Raw genomic sequence first — 20,660 nt, forward strand, 5'->3', positions numbered from 1 at the left:
TGCAGAAGGAAGATCCTCCCAGGATCGTGCCTTGAAGATGCCAATGAGACAGGCCCTAGTGCCCCATGCACTAGGCTTTGGCTAGAATCCTGTCATATGGCCACCTCTAACTGCAAAGCACACTGGTAAATGTAGTTTAGCTATGTGCCCAAGAAAATAAAAAGACCTGATATTGGTGTGCATCTAGGTAGTTCCCACCACAGAGAATGCTCTGTAGTTCCCAAGACTTTTCCAGGAAGGCAGCTTTCAGCAGGTGGTGGTGATTGTGAGGTAGGAATTTGTAGACACACTGACGTTTGACCATCAGCACCATGACTGGCATCTTTTGTTGAGCACAGAACAGATGCAACATATTTTCTGGGCCTGGAAGAAGCTGCCTACAGAGTTTGCCAGTCAGTGCAGCTGCTAATGGAATGCGCGTGGGTGGTGGTTCCCTTTGCATCTATCCCAACAGCCAGAAGTCTGCCTGCGTCCGCTGCTGTCACTCGGAGCTGCTGCTTTCCCCAGTCTAGGAGACGGGTCTTCTGAATTTTGCCTCCAGGCCTTCGAGGGGGTGGACGTTTCTTTAGGCATTTGGGGAGACAGATGCCTTGGGGAGAATGCAAAAGGGAAATATTAATAGTGCGGTTGAGGTTATATTCTGCAGATGCCTGCCAGCCTGCCAGATGCTGGCATATAAATGAGACCGTGCCACTCACCCTTAACACAGCCATATGTAAAATAATCATTGTCATCATGAATATGATGATAACTGATAGCTATATAGCCCTTTGCATCCAGCCTTCCCTAAGCACCGAGCTGACTTTACAAATGGAGACCCTTTTGCCTATCGTGACTGAAGTAGAGCCACCCCTGGGGTAGGAAGCGACCACCTTTCAAATCAGTCTCAGAAAAACACCAACCATGTGGTAGGTCCTAAATCATATCTTATTTAGCAACTGTATTGTCTCTTATATGCTAAATAGTCAGATGAAACATGGTTCATGACAGAAGCATGGAGGGTTTCCTAATGCATGGCATAAGTACCACCCCTGGGAGACCATGGAGTCATTTCTGACTCATAGCAACCCCACATGGGGTTTCTAAGACTGTCAATAGTTATGGGAGCAAACAGCCTCATCTTTCCCCTGTGGAACACTGTTGGGTTCGAACTGCCAACCTTGTGCTGAGGGGCCCAATGCCTAATGCTCAGTAGCAGCAGGATCAGTAAGATGATTCCAAATACTTCTTTGTTTTTTCATTAGGTATTTTTAATGTATATTAGAAATTAAAACTGCCAGATTGGCCCTATGAGTTCACAAACATTGAATAATGCAATTAAATGGCAAATCACAGACATGTACAGAAAAGTACGAAGTGAATAATAAGACAAGTGGTAATGAGAGAGTTTTGTTGTTTTTTTAACCATGGTTTCTCATGACTGGCACTTACATTTTTGTTGAGAACTTTGTAAGTGTGCCACTTACATTTTTGTTGAGAACTTTGGAGTCTGACAAGCCAAGAATTGGTGCTCAGCTCTAACACTTTCTGGCTGTGTACACTTGAACATGCTGTTTAACTTCCTCAAACCTCCATTTCATCATCTGTGTAGAACAATTCTATCAAAGAGGATCATAAGAATGTGTATATATATATGCCTGTGTGTGTATACACACACATGCAAGCCCATGTACATGCTTAGTACAGTACATTACTAACTAAACAAACTAGTACCATCATCATCACCGTTCAAAGAACAAGGAAACAATTGTTTTTGAATGTCAGAATGGTGGCTTCTATCCTGACGAGTCTATTATCGGATTGTCTTCTCCATTCTGGATTCTTTCCTTGGCTCTGCAGTGGAGTGATCTTTGTGAGATGTTGCTCATTATACCCTTTACCAGATACCCAGGGGCTTCAAAAAGTGTTTGGAAATTTTCTATTATTTTTAAATTCCATTTGTCCGTAAACTTTCTGAAGTTCCCTTGTTAAGTATGCAGGGTCTTCAAGGTCTCATACCATCCCAAAGTAATGCTAGGTCCTTCAGCTATTTATTGCACACCTAGAGTGTGCCAGACACCATTAATCTCTACAATGCAAAAGTGGAAAGAAAGAAAGTAAGCTAGACAGTGGTATGGATATAAAGGAAAGATGGAAAGCAAAAATCATACCTTGAAGAAGTCCAAGTTCAAGGCATTGAATGAAATTTTCCCCTGGTTAACCAAGGAAAACTGGATGCCAAATGTTCATTGACATTGGTCTTAGCAACCCTGAGCATTAGGTTTATTTGTCAAATGAGCTGATGCTCTTTTGGAGTTGATTCCCTCCTCAAGAGACCATTAAATCACTTGGCTGCTACCCAAAAGGTCAGCAGTTCAAACCCACCAGTGGCTCCATGAGACAAAAATAGGCAGTAGGCTTTGGTAAAGATTTTCCAGTCTTGGAAAACCTATGGGGCAGTTCTACTCTGTCTTACAATGTTGCTATGAATCAGAATTGACTTGAAAACAGTGAGCTTGATTTGATTTTTGTATTAGCTTCCAGCATTGCCTCTCTCCAGAACCATGGACAGCAGCTTTTCCTTGCCTTGAATGATGAGATTCACCCAGACACATTTGCGGGGAAACTCTGGGCCCTACTACAAGCATTTCTCATTGGTGTGGGTTCTTTCACTCTTCCAGGGACTCAATTTCACATAGCACCCTCACCTTGACATTTGTATAAAAGGGAGCATCTCTTCTCATGACTCTTCGAGAGCACTGACCTGTGGGGTCCGGGCAGACCCCACGTTCCCATATTAAAAGCAGGCTTGCTGGGTTTCCTCAAGCTTGGGAGTCAACTAGTGTAGATACTGACCCTCTGTGCCTGAGACTAGTCCTACAGCTTTCTGACTAGGTCTCGAGAGCCTGGGTTTCTTTTCCCATAGGGCAAGTCCTTTGGGGCTCATATAGCCAAGGGAGAGGGTAAGCACTAGACTATGCAGATTGATCCTGGGCTGCTTCAGCCTCCTCCCAGTATGGTAGTTTAGTAATTGGTAATCTAGATTCTCAAGTCAGGTTCAGGAGTTTGAACCCAACTTCATCTCTTAAAATCTGTGTGACCTTGGCCAGTTGCTGAACTTTTCCATTTCCCCAGATATAAAATGGGGATCATAATGCTATCTGGTAAGGTGGTTGTGAGGGTTAAGTAAGGTGATTGTGGAAAAGTACCTAGAAGTGTGCATGACCCAGAAAGCAGGCCTCATCAATGGTAATGATTGTGATTGGGAAAGGAACCATTCCGTGCTCAGCTGCTTACTGAAAAATTGGTCCTTTAAATTCACCGGCCACTCTACGGGAGCCAGGTCTGTTTCCATGAAGATGGCAGCCCTGTTAACCCCATGGGGCAGTTCTACTCTGTCCTACAGGGTCTTTCTGAGTTGGGAGCCTCTTTTCTGCCTTACCTCATTGCTTCGATTCTCTTTTCTCCTAAAATGAGAGGCTACACAATTCACTCTGTACAGGACTGACACATTGGCATACTCATATTGACCTATCATTTGTTTTCAGTATTAGAAAAAAAACATGCCAAGGCTGCTAAATCATAAGAACGAATTCAAGTCCATTAACATTTACTGAGCATCTCATATGTGAATTGGAGATGGGAAAATGAATAAAACTCCCTCCCTGCAATCATGGCCCTTAGAACCTGAAGGTTTAGTTATTGGTTAAGGTTGAACTAGATACATAAAGCCAGCGTGCCTATGTGTGTATGGGAAAGTGTGTGTGTGTGTGCGTGTGTGTGTGTGTGTGTGTGTGTGTGTGTGAGTGATAAATGAGATTTATAACAAAGACTTTGCTTGTGCAGTTGTGACGGACTTGGCAAGCCCAAAGTCTTTTGGGCAGGTGGTCAGCAAAGAGCATGAGCAGGCTGGCATGCCACCAGCCTGAGCTGAAATTTGGTGCCTGGGGGCAGCAGTTAGGAAGGGTTTAGGGGGGAAGCAGAGTAGTTCCAGACCCAGAGCCCATGTGGGTCTCTTAGGCATTTTTTTCAAAGGCCTTCCAACTGTTCGAATCAGACTCACTCAGGATAATCTTCCCTTGAAATTAACTTAAAATCAACTGATTAGAGACTTTAATCATCTGCAAAATCTCTTTACTGCAATACCTCTATCAGTTGAAAAGCTGAGTGATGTTATGAGTCTGCTACAAAACCTCTGCTCCCAACTCACCCAAGATGCCATCCCTGGTAGTTCAGCCTAAGCGGAACGACACTAGGAAGGAAATTCTAAAGATTGTCATTCAGCCTAACAAAGTAGACACACCACAAAACCATAAAAGTTGGACTGGGAACAGAGAGAAACAGACATTGACCATAATAGGGAGGATGAAGCTAGCAATTTTAAGCCTGTATGAAGCATTACATGTATCATACACATCATCTATAGATTCACCACCACCACCACCCCCTTTACCCCCATCTCCTCCTTCCTGTTTTCATTCCCCCTCCCATCACTTCCTCTGCACTTCGCTCTCTCTGGATAAATTAACAGATTCAAAGGTAGTTTGAGATTATGAAATTGATCATAAGGTTGGAATTAAAATGTAGGCCTTACGCTAAACCCTAGTCAATTTTGCCGTATCACATGGCATATCAAATTAGAAAAGAATGTGTTTGTTTTTCTAAGTGTTTTTATAACGGTTTACTCCAGGTACTATGCATTTGTGGAGCGGGGAGGATCATGAAATAGGCTGAAATGCTTCATAAAGTACGTAACTTTATAGTTGATGTTTGAAGGAAGTGTTGGACATTTTCCAGTGGTAGAATTTCAGGCTTTGTTACATAAATAAGAAAGAGTTTGTAGATTTTAAGTGGTCCCCAGTCATGAAAAACCATCACAGCCCCTAAGTCTCTGTCAGCTCAGTGCATTTCAAAAGCAGAAGCCAATAGGGCATCGAGTCTCTGTCGGTCTCCTCACGGTCGGCTAGCAATTGGCAGCCATCCAGTGACTATTTGCACACAGGCTTTTCCTTTCTTTCTTGTAAAGCTCTTAAGAGAAAGATATCCCTGGGAATTCTGTATGCCCTTCTCTCTAATAACATATGAATGCTTAATCAATGGAGGAGCCCTGGTGACACAGTGGTTATGCATTGAGCTACCATCTGCAAGACCAGCAGTTCAAAACCACCAGCAGCTCCACAGGAGAAAGATGGGGCTTTCTACTCCCACAAATAATTACAGTCTCGGAAACTCATAGGGGCAGTTCTACCTTGTCCTATGGGGTCACTATGAGTCACTATTAACTCAATGGCAATGAGTTTGTTTGTTAAATTCATATCGTACAAAGGAAAAGGGGGTAGGATTCATTTCCCTCAAATAGGTTCCAACTCTAATATGCCCAATTTGAGGGCTATTTTCCATCTTCGATCTTGGCAGATTTTAATATCTACCAATTAAAATTGTGAACATCCTCAGCAGCTTTTGACCTGGGTGCCTTACCCAGGTGAACTTAGAGTCTGCTCTCTCACGTGACCGATCAGTAGAACCCTTCGTCCTGCAGAAGGGTGATTTGCTGGCCTCTCCTCTCCTTGGTTGCCTGGGCAGGACTTGGAGAAATATGAGCACGGTCAGTGTAAGAAAAAGCAGCAGTGCCAGAGACATAAAGGGACAGTCGTCTTTCACACTGCCATCCAGTCGAAGCCAAATCAAAGCAACCCTATGGCGCAAAGTAGGACTGTCCCTGTGAGTTTCCGAGACTTTAACTCTTTGCAGAAGTAGAAAACCCCCTCTCTGCCAAGGGGCAGCTGGTGTTTCAAACTGCTGACCTTGCAGTTAGCAAGGCATAACTACTATGCTACCAGGTTTCCTTACTCTCTGATATACTGTATACTTTATTTGCTTATCTTATTTATTGACCATGTCTCCCACTAGAATATAGGTTCCATGAGATCAGGCCTTTTGAGGAAGGGTGGGGTGGGGTTTTGTTTCTTTGTTTGGGGTCTTTTTTTCTGCTTGGGCAACTCATGTGCCTTGCACCCCCAACACACTGGCAGATTGTGGATTAATAATCCAAACTTCGAAAAAAGTTCACTTCCATCTAGTTGCTTCCGACTCATAGTGGCCCAAATGGGGTTTCTGAAGCTGTGAGCCTGGGAGCAGACAACCTCATCTTCTGCCTGCAGAATAGCTGATGGGTTTGAACCACTGACCTGGTGATTAGTAGCCCAATGCTTACTCACCAGTGCGACTAGTGAATACTAGAATGCCGGAACTCACTCACTACCATCAAGTCAATTCTGACACAGTAGTTGCTCTTTGGGTTGCCAAGACTATAAATCTGTGAGGGAACAGGAAGCCTCATCTTTCTCCCACAGAGCACCTGGTGGGTTCAAACTGCTAACGGTGTTGCTAGCTACCCAGCACATAACCCAGTAAACCACCAGGGCTCCTTACTAAAATGATTAAATTAATGAATGGATTTAAATGAACATCAAGTGGATAAGCAATGGTGACTTTAGAATCAAATCCCCTTACAAGATTCAAATGCATTTCCTTCCTGTCAATTAATTCTCTCTCCCTCTCTTTCGGTGAATGTGTGTGTACTTTTTAAAGTATGCCTATTGTTAGATTATAATTCCTCAGCAAAAAGGTTGTATGCGTATAGAAAATGTCTTACGGCTCACTTCATTGTGAGGCTGGTGCGGGACTGGTTAGTGCTTTGTTCTGTTATACATAGGATCAATATGAGTTGGAACTGACTAGACACACCTGACAACAACATATACTTTTATAATATATAAAATAATTTGAAGGAGCTCTGATGGCATAGTGGGTGATGTATTGAGCTGCTAACTCCCATAAGATCAGAAGTTCAAATACACCAGCTGCCTCATGGGAGAAAACGGAGGCGTTCTGCTCTCATAAAGATTGACCCCACAGGGATAGTTCGATACTGTCTATAGGGTCACTGTGGGTCAAAATGGACCCCATGGCAGTGAGGCTGAGGGCAAAGTAACAGACAGTAAAGCCTGTGGATGCTGGAACCTACCTAGGGCGGAAACCTGTTAGAGAAGGAACGTTCAGAGAATGATTTTCTTAAAAAGTAACACAACCTCACCCACAAAGTGGGAGACCTGGCAAAACAAGGCGGTCTTGTCAAGTTCCAGCTGTCACAGGTTGCGCTGTATAAACGCAGAGAATACCCAGCCTCTGCCCATTCTAAAATACACAAACTCACCGCCATCGAGTTGATGCTGATGCATAGCAACCCTATAGGACAGGGTAGAACCGTCCCTGTGGGTTTGCTAAACTATAACTGTTTACGGGAATAGGATGTTTCGAAAATACTATAACTTCATTGTTTTAATGGAGAAGTTGAATAAAAAATATGTAGACCTACCAACCAGACAGAACTATCACTAACATTTTGATGTTTGCCCTTTGATCTTCAAAGTACATGTGTTATCTTCAGAGTCTTCATTTTAAAATATGGTATGCCCGTGTTATAGATGAGATTCTGCATAGCAAGGTTTTCCACAGGCTGTAGAACTCCATGCACATTTGCTCTCTAATGGAATGAGCTCGGCCACAATTCCCATAGTGGGTTTGTTCTTTCTGCATACTACATTCTGGTTGCTCTTTTCCTTTGGGGACGTCAGGCGTTTTGTACAGAAGACTCTTCTCCAATGGGGGGGTGAACAAAATGATATTTCCAGCGCTCCCTTGCTGCCTCTTGCCATCCTGCCATAATTCTCTGTTCCCTGGCCCCACCGCTGAGAACATGCACAGTGCCAGCTTCTGATTGGTTTGCAGCAGATCCCTTAAGGGGTGACCTCCCAGTGTCTTCAATTATTATTTTAAATGATGCCTTAGGCCACTGCCTGGCACAGTGGTGCCCTCACCTTCCTTCTGTCTTTCGAACATGGAGCTCAGCTGCCAAGCTGGCTATGCCCCCTCCTGGCCTCAGAGCTGCCTCCAGAGTCCCAGCAGAGAACCAGATTAACCCCTTTTGTTAGCAGAGGTAATTTGCCTGGGTTCAGCATTAATAAGGGATGTCATCAGCAGTTGGGGTCAGAAAGAACAGATCTGTCAAGCCCCAGGGTTAATTTAATAGCAATCTGTTGGCTGTCTGCACTGGATATGAGCTATGCATCAAATGCTGTGTTTTGCTTTTACCATTTAGTTCTTTGAGACAACAGGGACATAATTGGGATAGAGAGCTCGAAAGGACAGGGAAGAGAAAATTGACTGTCAACATGCATCATCCCACGTTCACGATAATACAGGCAGCCGTGCACTGCTCTTCGTCTTTCTCCTGCCCACCCACATGAAGGGCAGAGCCACATCTGCGGAGGAGCCCCGTAGAACAGGGTGAGAGAACAGGGCTGGGTGCCTGGATGTTCCCGGTGTGAACTATCCTCTCCTGTCCTCCCCACAAGCCATTGCATTTTTTTCGTAACCAGCTTGCTTCTCCTGAATATTTTTGGAACTCTGCTAATCCCTGCTCAGGTAACAACCCAAAAAACTCCTTTGTCAGGTTTCTGTCCCCACTTCTGATCCCAAACATTCATCAGATCATAGGACACAAACGGCTTGGGTCAGATGCCATATCCAAAATTCTGGTTCAGAACTAGGCAGTCACCAAAGTGACAGGTGAATTAAAGAATTAAAGCAGCAGAGAGAGAGCTGCCCTCGCTGATAAACCTGAAATGGGGTCCCTGGGTGGTACAAATGGTGAATGCACAGCTAAAACACTGAGCTACTCACCAAAAGGTTAGGGGTTCAGATCCACCCAGAGACCCCTCGGGGAAAAGTCCTGGCAGTCGATAGGCATGCCTTGTTTTATTGCACCTCACTTTAGAGCGTCACACATCCAACATTTTTCATAACGTCAAGCAAGTCTATCAGCATCCTGTTCCCAATGGCTTGTGCTCACGTCATGTCTCTTTGTCACATTTTACTCATTCCCCCAGCATGTCAAACTTTCATATCATGCTAAGACACACATAATAGACTACAATATAACATAAGCATACCTTTTACACAAACCCAGAAACCAAATGCGTTGGATGCATCACTTTATTGTGATGTGTGCTCTATGGCGGTGGACTTGAACCGAACCCACCATATTCTGGAGGTCTTGCCTGTGCTTTGGAAAAAATCAACTGTGGAAAACCATCTGGGGCCCAGTTCTCCTTGGACTCTGCACATGGAGTTTCCATGGGTCAGAATTGACCCTGCAGCCATTTGTCTACTACTGGTAGTGTCAAGAAAGCCAGAATGATCACATTCTGCGAAGATGGTGGCTAACAAGTCATTCCTGCGCAGAGGCAGAAAGCATAAAGAAAGCAACGTGTGACGTTAGGCACTCGTGGGTTCAAATCCCAACCTGGCCCCTTCTCAGCATATGATCTTATGTAATGTACCTCACTGCCCTCCTTGGTTTCCTCAGCTATATTGGGGGAGAAATTAAAATAGTTCCAACCTCATAAGATTAGCATGAGGGTTAAATGGGATTCTATGTATAAAGCACTTAATACGAGGGAAGCCTGGGGCTTGATTACCGTCATCACCTGGTCATTGTGATCCTCTTCTTCATCCTCACCCTCAAGATTATGAAACACAGAGTTTAAAATGTGGCTGATGGCCTGGAGCCCCACAGAAAAGCAGACCCAAACAAGTCCAAAAGGAGACAAACACTTACAGGGTGAGGAAGCAGTGGCTTGCGGTTGAATGGTGATGAGGGCAGGTTAGCGATCTGGAAGGATTGGATACCTGGGTGGGTGGGCAGTGGGTGGAAGGAAGGAAAGATCTAGAAGCAGCAGCCCTAAGCAAATTCAATGGGTGTATCTCCGCAATGGCGTTCTTGACGGTGGGGGTGTCCTGGTTTCACAGTTGTGTTTAGGCACCTCGTTTTCACACATTGACTTTGGAGCTTTATTTTTAGGTAGGAAAAAATAGCTGTATATATAGCACCTCTTCCTCCCACACACGGAAGATCCCTTCCAATTCAGCTTGTTTTTAAAGCTGTACTGGTAGAGATTGAGAAAATTGACACCAGATTTTCTTTCTCTATTTTGGGAAAATAGAAGCATGCTCCCTGGCACAGTAGGAAGAGAAGGCTGCTTCTGGAGGGGGATGGAATCTGACAACAGCTCACACTAACCTGTGTCCCCCACGGAGCCTGGGGCATGAGTGGGGGGCTGAGGAGGACATCAGAGCTCAGCCGGAAGCCACCTCCTGATTGGCACAGGCTCTAGTTCCCCGGTGTGTGGTACTAACTGCAATAATAGGTTTAACCCCAACAGCAGTTGAGTTGAAAGGTGGTATTTTGTGAATCCAGGGGACTCACGTACCCTGGAGACCTGAGTAATAGTTGCATCTGGATTTAGTGGGGAAATTGTAATAAATCGTAAGCCTAGCTCAGTCTCGAGCCAGTGTTAGAAAGAACCCAACAGGATTTGCTAGGGAAGTGGAGGAGAATGAGGCCCTGGCAAATCAGGAAGCCACTGCCGCAACCAGCGGCATGGTAGAGTCAGTGGAGCAGGGGCTTGGCTGATGAGTGATCGTGGAGGGTTGCAGTGTTAGTGCTGGTGTGCACAAAAGTATCTGTGCCTGTGTGTCTACCCTCTAAACTTTTGTTTTTGAATTGCATTAATTTTTTAGTTTAACAAATCATTTTATAGGGGCTCTTAGCGCACCCATACATCCATTGTATCCAGCACATTGGTACATGTGTTGCCATCATCATTTCCAGATGATGGAGATACACCCATTGAATCTGCTTAGAGCTGCTGCTTCTAGATCTTTTCTACTTGAGCCCTTGGTATTACCAGCTCTCTTTGCCCCCTCCTCCCCTCCCCATCTAACCTCTTAAAAGGGGGGCTGTGCTACTTACGGAACCATATAGAAGGTTTTGCCCATCTTAGTCAGATAGGAGCATGTGTAAAAGTGTATGCTTGTTGGTTTTGTGCAGTCTTTTAAAAATGTGGAACTTGAACACTTACATACATAAATGTTTTTGCTTTATTATGCATGCACATTATACATTGATTTCCATGCACAATAAATGTAACCTAGTGGTCTAGTTGTGGAGATTTTGGCCTTCACGTTGAGTTGTCATCCAGACTGAAGGCTACAATCCTTCATCTTCATCAGCAAGTGCTTCAAGTCCTCTTCACTTTCAGCAAGCAAGGTTGTGTCATTTGCATATCACAAGTTGTTAAGAAGCGCTTGGAGGTTGTTAAGTGACATCTACCTCTGACGATGTTCTGCTTCTATTCATTGGGTTTTTAGCAGCTGACAAGGTTTTGATGCTACCAGAGGGTATTCAATTCTGTTCATGTGGTTTTCAGTGGCTAATTCCTCTGAAGTGGACAGCCTCCTCCTTCTCAGTAGTCTGTTCTCAGTCTGGACACGCCACAGAAAACGGGTCACTTTGGGTGACCCTGATGATATTTGAAATGCCAGTGACTTAGCTTTCAGCAACCCGCAACACACAAGACACCACAGTATGACAAAGCAACATTCAAGTGGTAGATCTCTCCTGATAGCACATCCAAGGTACGTCACACAAACCCCTGCCATTCTCACTTCAAAGGAGAATTCTGACGATTCTTCTTCCAGGAGAGCTTTGCCTGTTCTCCTGGCAGTCCACAGCACTGTCCATAGTCACTACAGTCCGATTGCTTCTTTCTGAAACGTCCACTCCCACACAAGGACTGAAGTGGACCCCGACTTAGGCAGATGTGCAGGCCTGTATATCGTAAGGTATATTTTGCATAAATAATACAGATTGTGTCCTTGGGATAAAAGCCTAGTGCTGGCGCTCTTTAACCATGTGTTTTAAGGCAATCTACTCTGTATCAGCTAAGCTTCTACTCCACCCCTGAAAAATGGGAACACCCATTGATGACAGAGTCGATGCGAAGAATAAATGCGATAAAGTGCCTAATATGCTTAGCACAGTGCTTGACATATGATAAATGCTCAGTAAATAGTCACATCTATTATTAGTATCATCAACATTATTAAAGATGGTCTCAGAGACCTCTCATGAAATTTGTAGATTTGTGGTCTAATGTAGATATCATTTATCCCACCAGGTGTCAGAGTTAAGGATCCATAGAAATTGAATTACTTGGTTGCAATGGGACTAGTTCCTTAATCAATATTATAAAATGGAAAATGCAAGTCTCTGCGACTTGGTACATTTTAGCACGATTGCACAAGCAGGTAACCTTACTGGTGAATAGGACGTTGTCTTCATGTTGTGGAGGAAAAATATTGATTGGGAGTCAGAGAGACATGAGTTCTAACCCTACCTTTGACCACTGGGTAAGAGTGGGCTATTTCCTGAAATTCCCCAAGTCTCACGTGCTCCAGATGAGTACTACCTGCTTATTCATTCCCAGTGTTGTCACAAGGATCCACCAGGTGTGTGGAAAAGGCTGACCCATTGCACAGTGGTAAGGTAGGATGGTTACTTATCACCCTCAGCCGCTCCTTCCTGCCCTCCTCGTTCCCTCCTTGACTCGTCTGTGCCAGATATCGTGGACATTAAGCCGGCCAATATGGAGGAACTCACGGAGGTGATCACGGCGGCTGAGTTTCACCCCCATCACTGCAACACCTTTGTGTACAGCAGCAGCAAAGGGACAATCCGGCTGTGTGACATGAGGGCGTCAGCCCTGTGTGACAGGCACACCAAATGTGAGTAGCAATCCAGGTCCAATGGGGGGCGGGGGTTGGGGGACTGGCCGCTGGCATGCAAGAGGAAGGAAGCCTCGGAGGGTGGCACTCCTTCCCTGTGGGAGAGTCTGTACCTGTGGGCCTGATGGAGGCATCGGCTCAGTGCTAGCACTTCCGAAAGAGGAAACCTCACATGGAATTCCACAAGCATTTGCTTTGGGCTTTGGAATAGAGGTGCGTGAGACAAGATGCCTGTCTGCAAGGTTTAAATTACAGCATGGTGTAATCCAAGCTACATGTTAAGATCGCTCTGATGGCTGAGGGGAGAATGACTCTGGGGAGGAGAAAAGGGAAGGCATTCAAGAGACAATTGCTACATCTAAGCAAGAGATGGGGGTGACCTGGACGAGCCAATGTTGGGGAAAGGAGAGGTGTGGGTGGAGGTGAGACATATCCTGGCAGCCTCCTTAACAGGACTTGCTGAGGATGGTATGGAAAGTGGGAATGGACAGTGGCAGGTGGGAGAAGAGTTCAGTGGCTTCTCAGTGGCTGCAGCTGTGGACCCAGTATGCTCAAAGTCCTGGTAGGCCGACTAAGTACCCTGACAGCATCAGATGAAAAGGAATTTGGGCAAAATGTAGCCACGCCAACCTGCTTTCAGGTAAGGCACAAGTTCGATTTTTGTATGGTTTTGTTTTCCCGCTTTAAAACTTTATTTTAATTTTTGTGGTAAATATATAAATAACCAACGGTTTACGTTTTCAGTGATTTCCACGGGGTCAAGTCAGTGGTCTCCGTTATGTTTATCATGTTGCTTTACCATGCTCCATTTCCAAATACTTTGATCACCTTTACCAGTAGCTACCTGTCCCCTACACAATGAGTCCCCCTCCTTTTCCACTCCCCGCTGTTACCCACTAATAAACCTTGGTCTCCTCAATATTTATATAAGTGGAAGCACATTATATTTGTCCTTTTATGAGTGATTGATTTCACTGAAAAGTATGCTTTTTCAAGGTTCATACATGTTACACCATGTATCATGACTTTCTTTTTCTTTGTGGCTGAATATACTCCATTGTGTGTTTGTACTGGATTTTACTTACGCATGAATCTGTTGATAAATAGGTAGGCCGTCCCTACCTTCTGGCTCTGCTAAACTGTGCTGCAATGAACATAGGCAGGCAAATATTTGTTTGCACTCCTGTTTTCAGCTCCCTGGGTCAATACCTAGAAACGGAATTGTTGTCTTGCGGTGATTCTATGTTGAACTTTTGAAGAAACCACCAAACTTTTCCCACAGTGTTTCAACTATTTATTTTACACTCCCACCGGCAACAGATTGGATACTAATTTTTCTACCCCCTTGCCAATCACTGTTGTTTTCTGTGTTGTCTTGTTTTGGTGTGATTTCATTTGCGTTGGTCTTTAATCATAGCCATGTTAGTAGCTCAGAAGTGATGTCTCATTGTTGTTTTGATTTACATTTTCCAAATGACATGGATGGTACCGCCCCCCTGCCTCGCTGGCAGCCTCACCCGGACTCTGGTGGCCCCTGGCCATGGAAGGTGGGTCAACCGACACTAAAACGGGACTATATCACTTTCTCACTCTCCTCACTGCCACCTCGGAGGTGAGCCAGTAGTCCCACTCAGGCAACTAGTTTTCTGCCTCCCAGTGGGTGCGTGGGTGCCTTGTCTATCAGCGCTCATCTGCCTTTCCGGAGGTTGACCCTCTCTCCGGCAGCCAGTGTAGCCGCCTTTTTTCAATAGGATACCGCAAAGTCATGTAGCTATGGATTCTGTTTTAATTTCTCAATTTTATTTTTAATTTTTAAAAATGTACTATGTATGAGTCAGTATCAACTTGATGGTGGTGAGATTTAGAGTTGAAAATGGTTAATCTAGGGTCACTATGTGTTGGAATTGATCCATTGGTTTAAATAGCTCAGGAGTCCCTGGGAGAAAGAGGACACTTTCCACTCCCATTAAAAATCCCATGGGGGCATTCCACCCTGTTCTATCTGGTTGTCATGTATCAGAATCAACCCAATGGCATGAGTTCGGGTTTGGGGATGAGTCTCTGGGTAGTGGAAACAGTTAAGAGCTCAGCTACTAATAAGACAACTGTCAGTTCAATTCACCCCAGAGTGTTTCAGAAGAGTGGCAACATGAGTCCAAAGGCTCGTGACCATTGTGAACCCATGTGGTGCAGTTGTACAGAGACACTTGGGATTTCTATGAATAGAAACCAACTAGTAGCAATTGGTTTGGTTTGATTTTTTTAATCACTAATGATATTGAACATGTTTTCACAGGCTTGTGGGTCATTAATATTTCTTCTTTGGTGAAATACTTGGTCAAATCTTTTGCCCATTTTTGATTGGTTTGGTTGTTAAGTTGTGGGAATTTTTAAACATACTTTACATAGTAAATCCTTATCAGATACACGGTTCCCAAAAGCGTCCTCTGAATCTGTAAGTTGACATTTGCATTTCTGATAAAATTTTTCCGTGAACAAAGTTTTCTTTTTTTCACTGTGGTGATGTCCCATAGATGGTATGTTGTCTCTGGTAGCTTTTGCTTTTAGTGGCACAGCTAAGAATTCTTGTTTAAAACTCGGTCTAGAACATGACTTCTATGTTTTGCTTTTTTTAGGAAGTTTATGACTTTTGTTCTGACATTTGGGGTTTGGGGTTTTGATTCATTTTGAGTTTTTGTATAAAGTATAAGGTATGAATCCATGTTCATTATTTGTTATGTGTAGGTACCCTAGCACAATTTATTAAAGAGAGTATCCTTTATTCACTAGATGACTATAGCATCCTTCTCAAAATAACCATTGACTGTAAGTACATAGTTTTACTTACAGACTCTCAGTTTTCTTACACTGGTCTTTATGTCTGAGATCAGGAAGTGTGAGTGCTTCTGGTTCATTCTTTGAAGATTGATTGCTCTATTAACATCTCATTCTAATTCATATAATTGTAGTATATCAGGTACATTTGTTTCACATACAAATACATGTGGAGAACTCTTCTCTACCAAGCATATGTAGGTTCATTGGTATACTCCATGTACCCTCCGGCACCTGTTCAGCTCACATATCCACCTATGTATTACTTGTAAATTGTTGCGTGTTATTATAGTTACTTCAGGATTGTCTATATGACAGTACTTAATGTTGTTACCTTTCACCCTTTCACGCTCCCCGGTGCCTTCTTTTCCCTTGATCATGTTCTGTGACCTCTCCCATAGTATAGAAAGCATTTCTTCAACCAAGTTAATAGATGTTTCCTATCGAGTTACTGATTTTCTTTTAGTCCTTTATCAAAAAGTCTGTAGGTGCTTGGTGAAATTTCTGGATTCTCTGTTCCAATTCATTGATCTACATGTCTGTCATTGTATCAATACCAAGCTGTTTTGATTACTGTGACTGCGTAATCGATTTTGTGACCTCTCCCATATTATATTATAGAAAGCATTTCTTCACCCAAGTTAATAGATGTTTCCTGTCCAGTTACTGATTTTCTTTTAGTCCTTTATCAAAAAGTCTGTAGGTGCTTGGTTATATTTCTGGATTCTCTGTTCCAATTCATTGGCCTACATGTCTATCATTGTATCAATACCAAGCTGTTTTGATTACCATGACTGTGTAATCGATTTTGAGATCCAAGCTAAAAGACCTCCTACTTTTTGTTTTTTAAGAGTGTTTTGTTTATCCAAGGTTTCTTTCCTTGTCTTATAAAGTTGGTCCTTCATTTTCCATTGCCTTGAAGAATTGTGCTAGGGTGTGGATTGGAATCGCATCGACTGTCCATTTGTGATCGACTTATTTTAGTCAGCAAGAATGTCTCCTAGATTCACTCATGTGTGGGATGTTTCCGTTGCATCATTATCCTCTCCTGTTGTGCAGGAGCCCTGGCGGCATAGTGGGTTACAGCTGGGACTGTGAACCACAAGGCCGACATGGAAAAGAGCACGAGCTGCTCAGAGGGAGGAGGAGAAAGACACGCTGTGTTGGAAACCCGTAGGCCATAAGGTCGATTCTACCCTGTCCTCCCTTACTATGATTAGAATCGACTTCATGGCAATGAGTTTGGAATTTTTTTCAGAGTTGCATATTATTACATGGTGCATATACACCAAAGTTTGCTCATCCATTCATCCATTGATGGGCACTTAGGGATTTTCCCATCGTATTGCTATTGGAATAAAGCTGCAAAGAACATGGAAGTGCATATGGATGTAGGTGTAGATGTGTAGGCTCGTACTTCCCTTGATGATATAATTAGTGGTGGAATTTCTGGGTCATATGCTATGGTTTGCAACTCAATATAAAGAAAATGAAAATCCTCACAACTGGAATAATAGACAATATTATGATAGAGGCAAATATTGAGGATGCCAAGGATTTAATTTTGTTTAGATTCACAATTAATGTTCAAGGAAGCAGCAGTCAATAAATCAAACAATATGTTGTATTGGTCAAATATGCTACACAAAAGACCGCCTCCAAATGTTGAAGAGCAAAGATACCGCTCTGCAGATGAAGGGATAGCCTGGCTAAGCGATGAGGACACTGGGCTGCTAACCACAGGTCAACAGTTCAAATCACCCACTGCTCCATGGAAGAAAGACAGAACTTTCCACACTTGTAAAGAATTCCAATCTTTTTCAGGGCCAGCCCCAATTCGAGCTATCTTGACCCCCCTCCCTAGAAGAATGTAGTACAGAGGACAGCACTGAAGATACAGGCTGGGGAAAGTGGCCGGTTCATCCTGACTACACAGGAGCAGAGGGAGAGGGAGAGGGAGAGAGAAGGGGTTGGGGTGGGGGAAGAGAGGAGAAAGAGGAGAAAAAGAGCCTCATCCTGGTCCACCAAGCCTTGAGGAGACATCCCTGTTTGGAGCAGCCAGTGCACAGAGAGGAACATGGGGCCGGCCCCAACATGAGAAATGACATCTCACCGGCCCAAAGCGCTAAGGGAGACAACACTGGAGACACAGTGCAGGAAGTATGTCTAGTCTGATCCCCCAACAGTGGGGCGAACCAGGAAGGGAGCACCACAGAGCAGTGAGGGGAGCAAAGTCACAGAGTTCCCAAGGAGTCTCCAAAATAGACTTCTGACTCAGGGGCAGTACTTGGCACTTCATCAGACCTGGTTGGAAGACATCCATAAAAGTCAGCTGATAGACCTGGAACTATTTATAGACTTTCAATTTTTCCCCCTTATTATTTTTTGAATTTTCACTTTTATTTTTTATATGTCTAGATAAGATAGGCTGGATAAACAATACCAAGGAGAAAGCAATAGGACCAATGGTTTGAGGGGATGGGGCAGGGGGAGGAGGGGACATAGGAGAGGAGTACATGGGGGAAAGGGAGCGGGAGGCCAACAAACTCAGGGAAAAGGGAACAACAAGGGACCTAAAATCAGTGGCGAGGACAGTGTAGAACGTGTGCTGGGGTTTGATCAATTGTAATGTAATCGCGAGGAATTACTGAGAGCCGAATGAAGGGTGAACATGATAGTGGGGCAGGAGGAAAGTAAAAGGAAACAGATGAAAAAACTGGCAGGTAAACACTGTATAGAGAGGTACAGATATAAGTATGTATGTATATAAATATATTAATATATAAGGATGGGGTATTGGTTTAAGTACATATATTTATATGTTAAATTATTAAGGTAGCAGGTGGACTTTGGGCCTCTACTGAAGTCTTCCCTCAACACAAGAACACTTTATTCTAATATCCTGTCACTGTGATTCTCACCTTCCTGACACGATTGCTGAAGACAGAATGTGTGCATAAGCAAATGTGGTAAAGAAAGCAGATGGTACCAGGCTATTAAAAGATATAGTGCCTGGGGTCTTAAAGGCTTGAAGATAAACAAGTGGCCATCTAGGAGGGAAGCAACAAAGTCCAAATGGAAGAAGCACACCAGTCTGTGTGTTCATGAGGTGTCAGTGAGATCAGGATTCAGAAGATCAAAAACAAACAATTATATCGATGAGAAGGAAAGGGGTCAGAGTGGAGCCCCAAAGCCCATCTGTAGACAACTTTACATCACCTCAGAGGAGGGGCGATTCAGCCAGGGTGCAGTTTAGCACTGACGAAACACAAAGCATTCCTCTGGTTCTTTAATGCGTCTTCCTCCCTACTATCATGACCCCAGTTCTACCTCACAAATCCTGCTAGACCGGAGTATGTACACTGGTACAGATAAAAGCTTTCGACACATGCAAGTTGGGACAGATAAACTCCTCAGAAACAGCAATGGGAGTCGTGAGACCATGAAGGAAGGGGAAGGGGAGCGAGGGCGGGTCAGGGAGAACCAATAGCAATAGTGGGTGTATAGCACACACACACACACACACACCGAGGGGGACGAACAAGAGAAACATGGGTGAAGGGATACAGCAGCCGGTGTAAGATATGAAAAAAAGAATAATATACTTTATCAAGGGCTCACGAGGGTGGGAGGGTGGGAGAGGGAGGGGAAAAAAGAGGAACTGATAATAAGGGCTCAAGTAGAAAGATAATATTTTGAAAGTGACAATGGCTATATATGTACGTTTGCTTGATATAACTGATTTATGGATTTTTATAATAGCTGTAATAGCCCCAAATAAAATGATTTAAATATACGTTTAAAAAAGAATTCCAGTCTTAGAAACCCACAGGGGCAGCTCTACCCTCTCCTATAGGGTCACTGAGTCAGAATGGACCCAAGCCATATTATTTTCAGTTGCCTCCTGCAAGGGGAATTTGGACGCTGAATGAGAAAGACTGAAACATTGATGTGTGTGAATTATGGTGTTGTCAAAGGGTATCGAAAGTACCGTGGTTGCCAGAAGTATACATGACTTTATCTTGGAATAAGTACAACCAGAATGCTCCCTAGAGTGAAGATGCTGAGACTTTGTTTCATGGTCTTTGGGCATGTTATCAGGAGAGACGAGACCCTGGAAACGGAGGGCCAACAAAAAAGAGGAAGCCCCTCAATGAAGTGGATCGGCATGGGGGTCGCAACAGCAGGCTCTAACATGACAACAGTTATGAGCATGGCGCAGCGCCGGGCAGTGTTTCTTTCTGTTCCCTGTGAACCAGAACTGACGCAGTGACATCGAACAATGGAATCTCTATTTATAGCTTTTTAAAGGGCTGAACCCTTGATAATTAATCTTTTTTTTCCTCCTCATGACATGCCATTTTCCGTAGTGGTTGAGATATCTCATTTTCAGTTTCATTTACATCTCCCTAATGATTAACAATCACAAAGATCTCCTCATGTAACTGTTGGAGGCCTGGATCCAACTTTTGGTGAAGTGTCCTGTTTGAATGCTCTGCCCATTTTTCATGTGGATAGTCGTCTTGGTGTTGACATACTGAAGTTTTCTATGAATTTTAGAGATTTGCCCCTTGTCCAAAATTGTTGATAATATTTCTTTACTAATCTGTACATTGTCTTCACTTTTCAAGAAGTCATTTGATATGTGTTGGTACTTACTTTAAAATAGATGCCAATAATCTAGTTTATCTTCTGCTGGTTGTGAATTTTTAGTTATGTTTAATAGCCTATGCCATGAATCAGGACCCCTAAGTTTGTCTCTATTTTTTCTTCCATGATCTTTCGAATTTTAGATTTGACATGTAGGTCTTTAATTCATCTTGAGTTGTGTTTTTAATATGGATGAAGTTTGTATCTTGCCTCATTTTTATGCAAATTTATTTCTACTTTCTTCAGCATCAATTGTTAATGAGACCATTTGTTCCCCATTTAATGGATGTCAGCTCTTTATCAAAGATCAGCTATCTATAGGTGGATTTACTTCTGGGTTTTCAATTCTGTTCCATTGGTCTATGAATCTGTCATTTGTATCAGTACAGGGATGTTTTCACTACCATGGATGTAAAGTAGGTTTTGAAGATCTGGGAGTGTTTGTCCTTCTTCATTATTATTATTGTTGTTGTTGCTATTATTATTATTATTCAGGTTTTTGCTTA

The 20,660-nt window shown here is 43.4% G+C and overlaps 1 protein-coding gene across 2 annotated transcripts in view; it reads left to right on the forward strand.

Moving 5' to 3' along the window:
* PPP2R2B (protein phosphatase 2 regulatory subunit Bbeta) overlaps window positions 1-20,660 on the forward strand; it is a 569,986-nt gene that overhangs the window by 496,633 nt on the left and 52,693 nt on the right. For both annotated transcript variants that reach the window (XM_004696699.2, XM_004696700.2), the window contains one exon: window positions 12,505-12,669. In XM_004696699.2, the coding sequence (XP_004696756.1) occupies window positions 12,505-12,669 (165 nt within the window). The remainder of the gene's footprint in view (window positions 1-12,504; window positions 12,670-20,660) is intronic.

The sequence above is a fragment of the Echinops telfairi genome, unplaced genomic scaffold (assembly GCF_000313985.2).
Source record: "Echinops telfairi isolate 266 unplaced genomic scaffold, ASM31398v2 ScPeMD7_7469;HRSCAF=8507_0, whole genome shotgun sequence".
NCBI classification, from domain to species: Eukaryota; Metazoa; Chordata; class Mammalia; order Afrosoricida; family Tenrecidae; genus Echinops; species Echinops telfairi.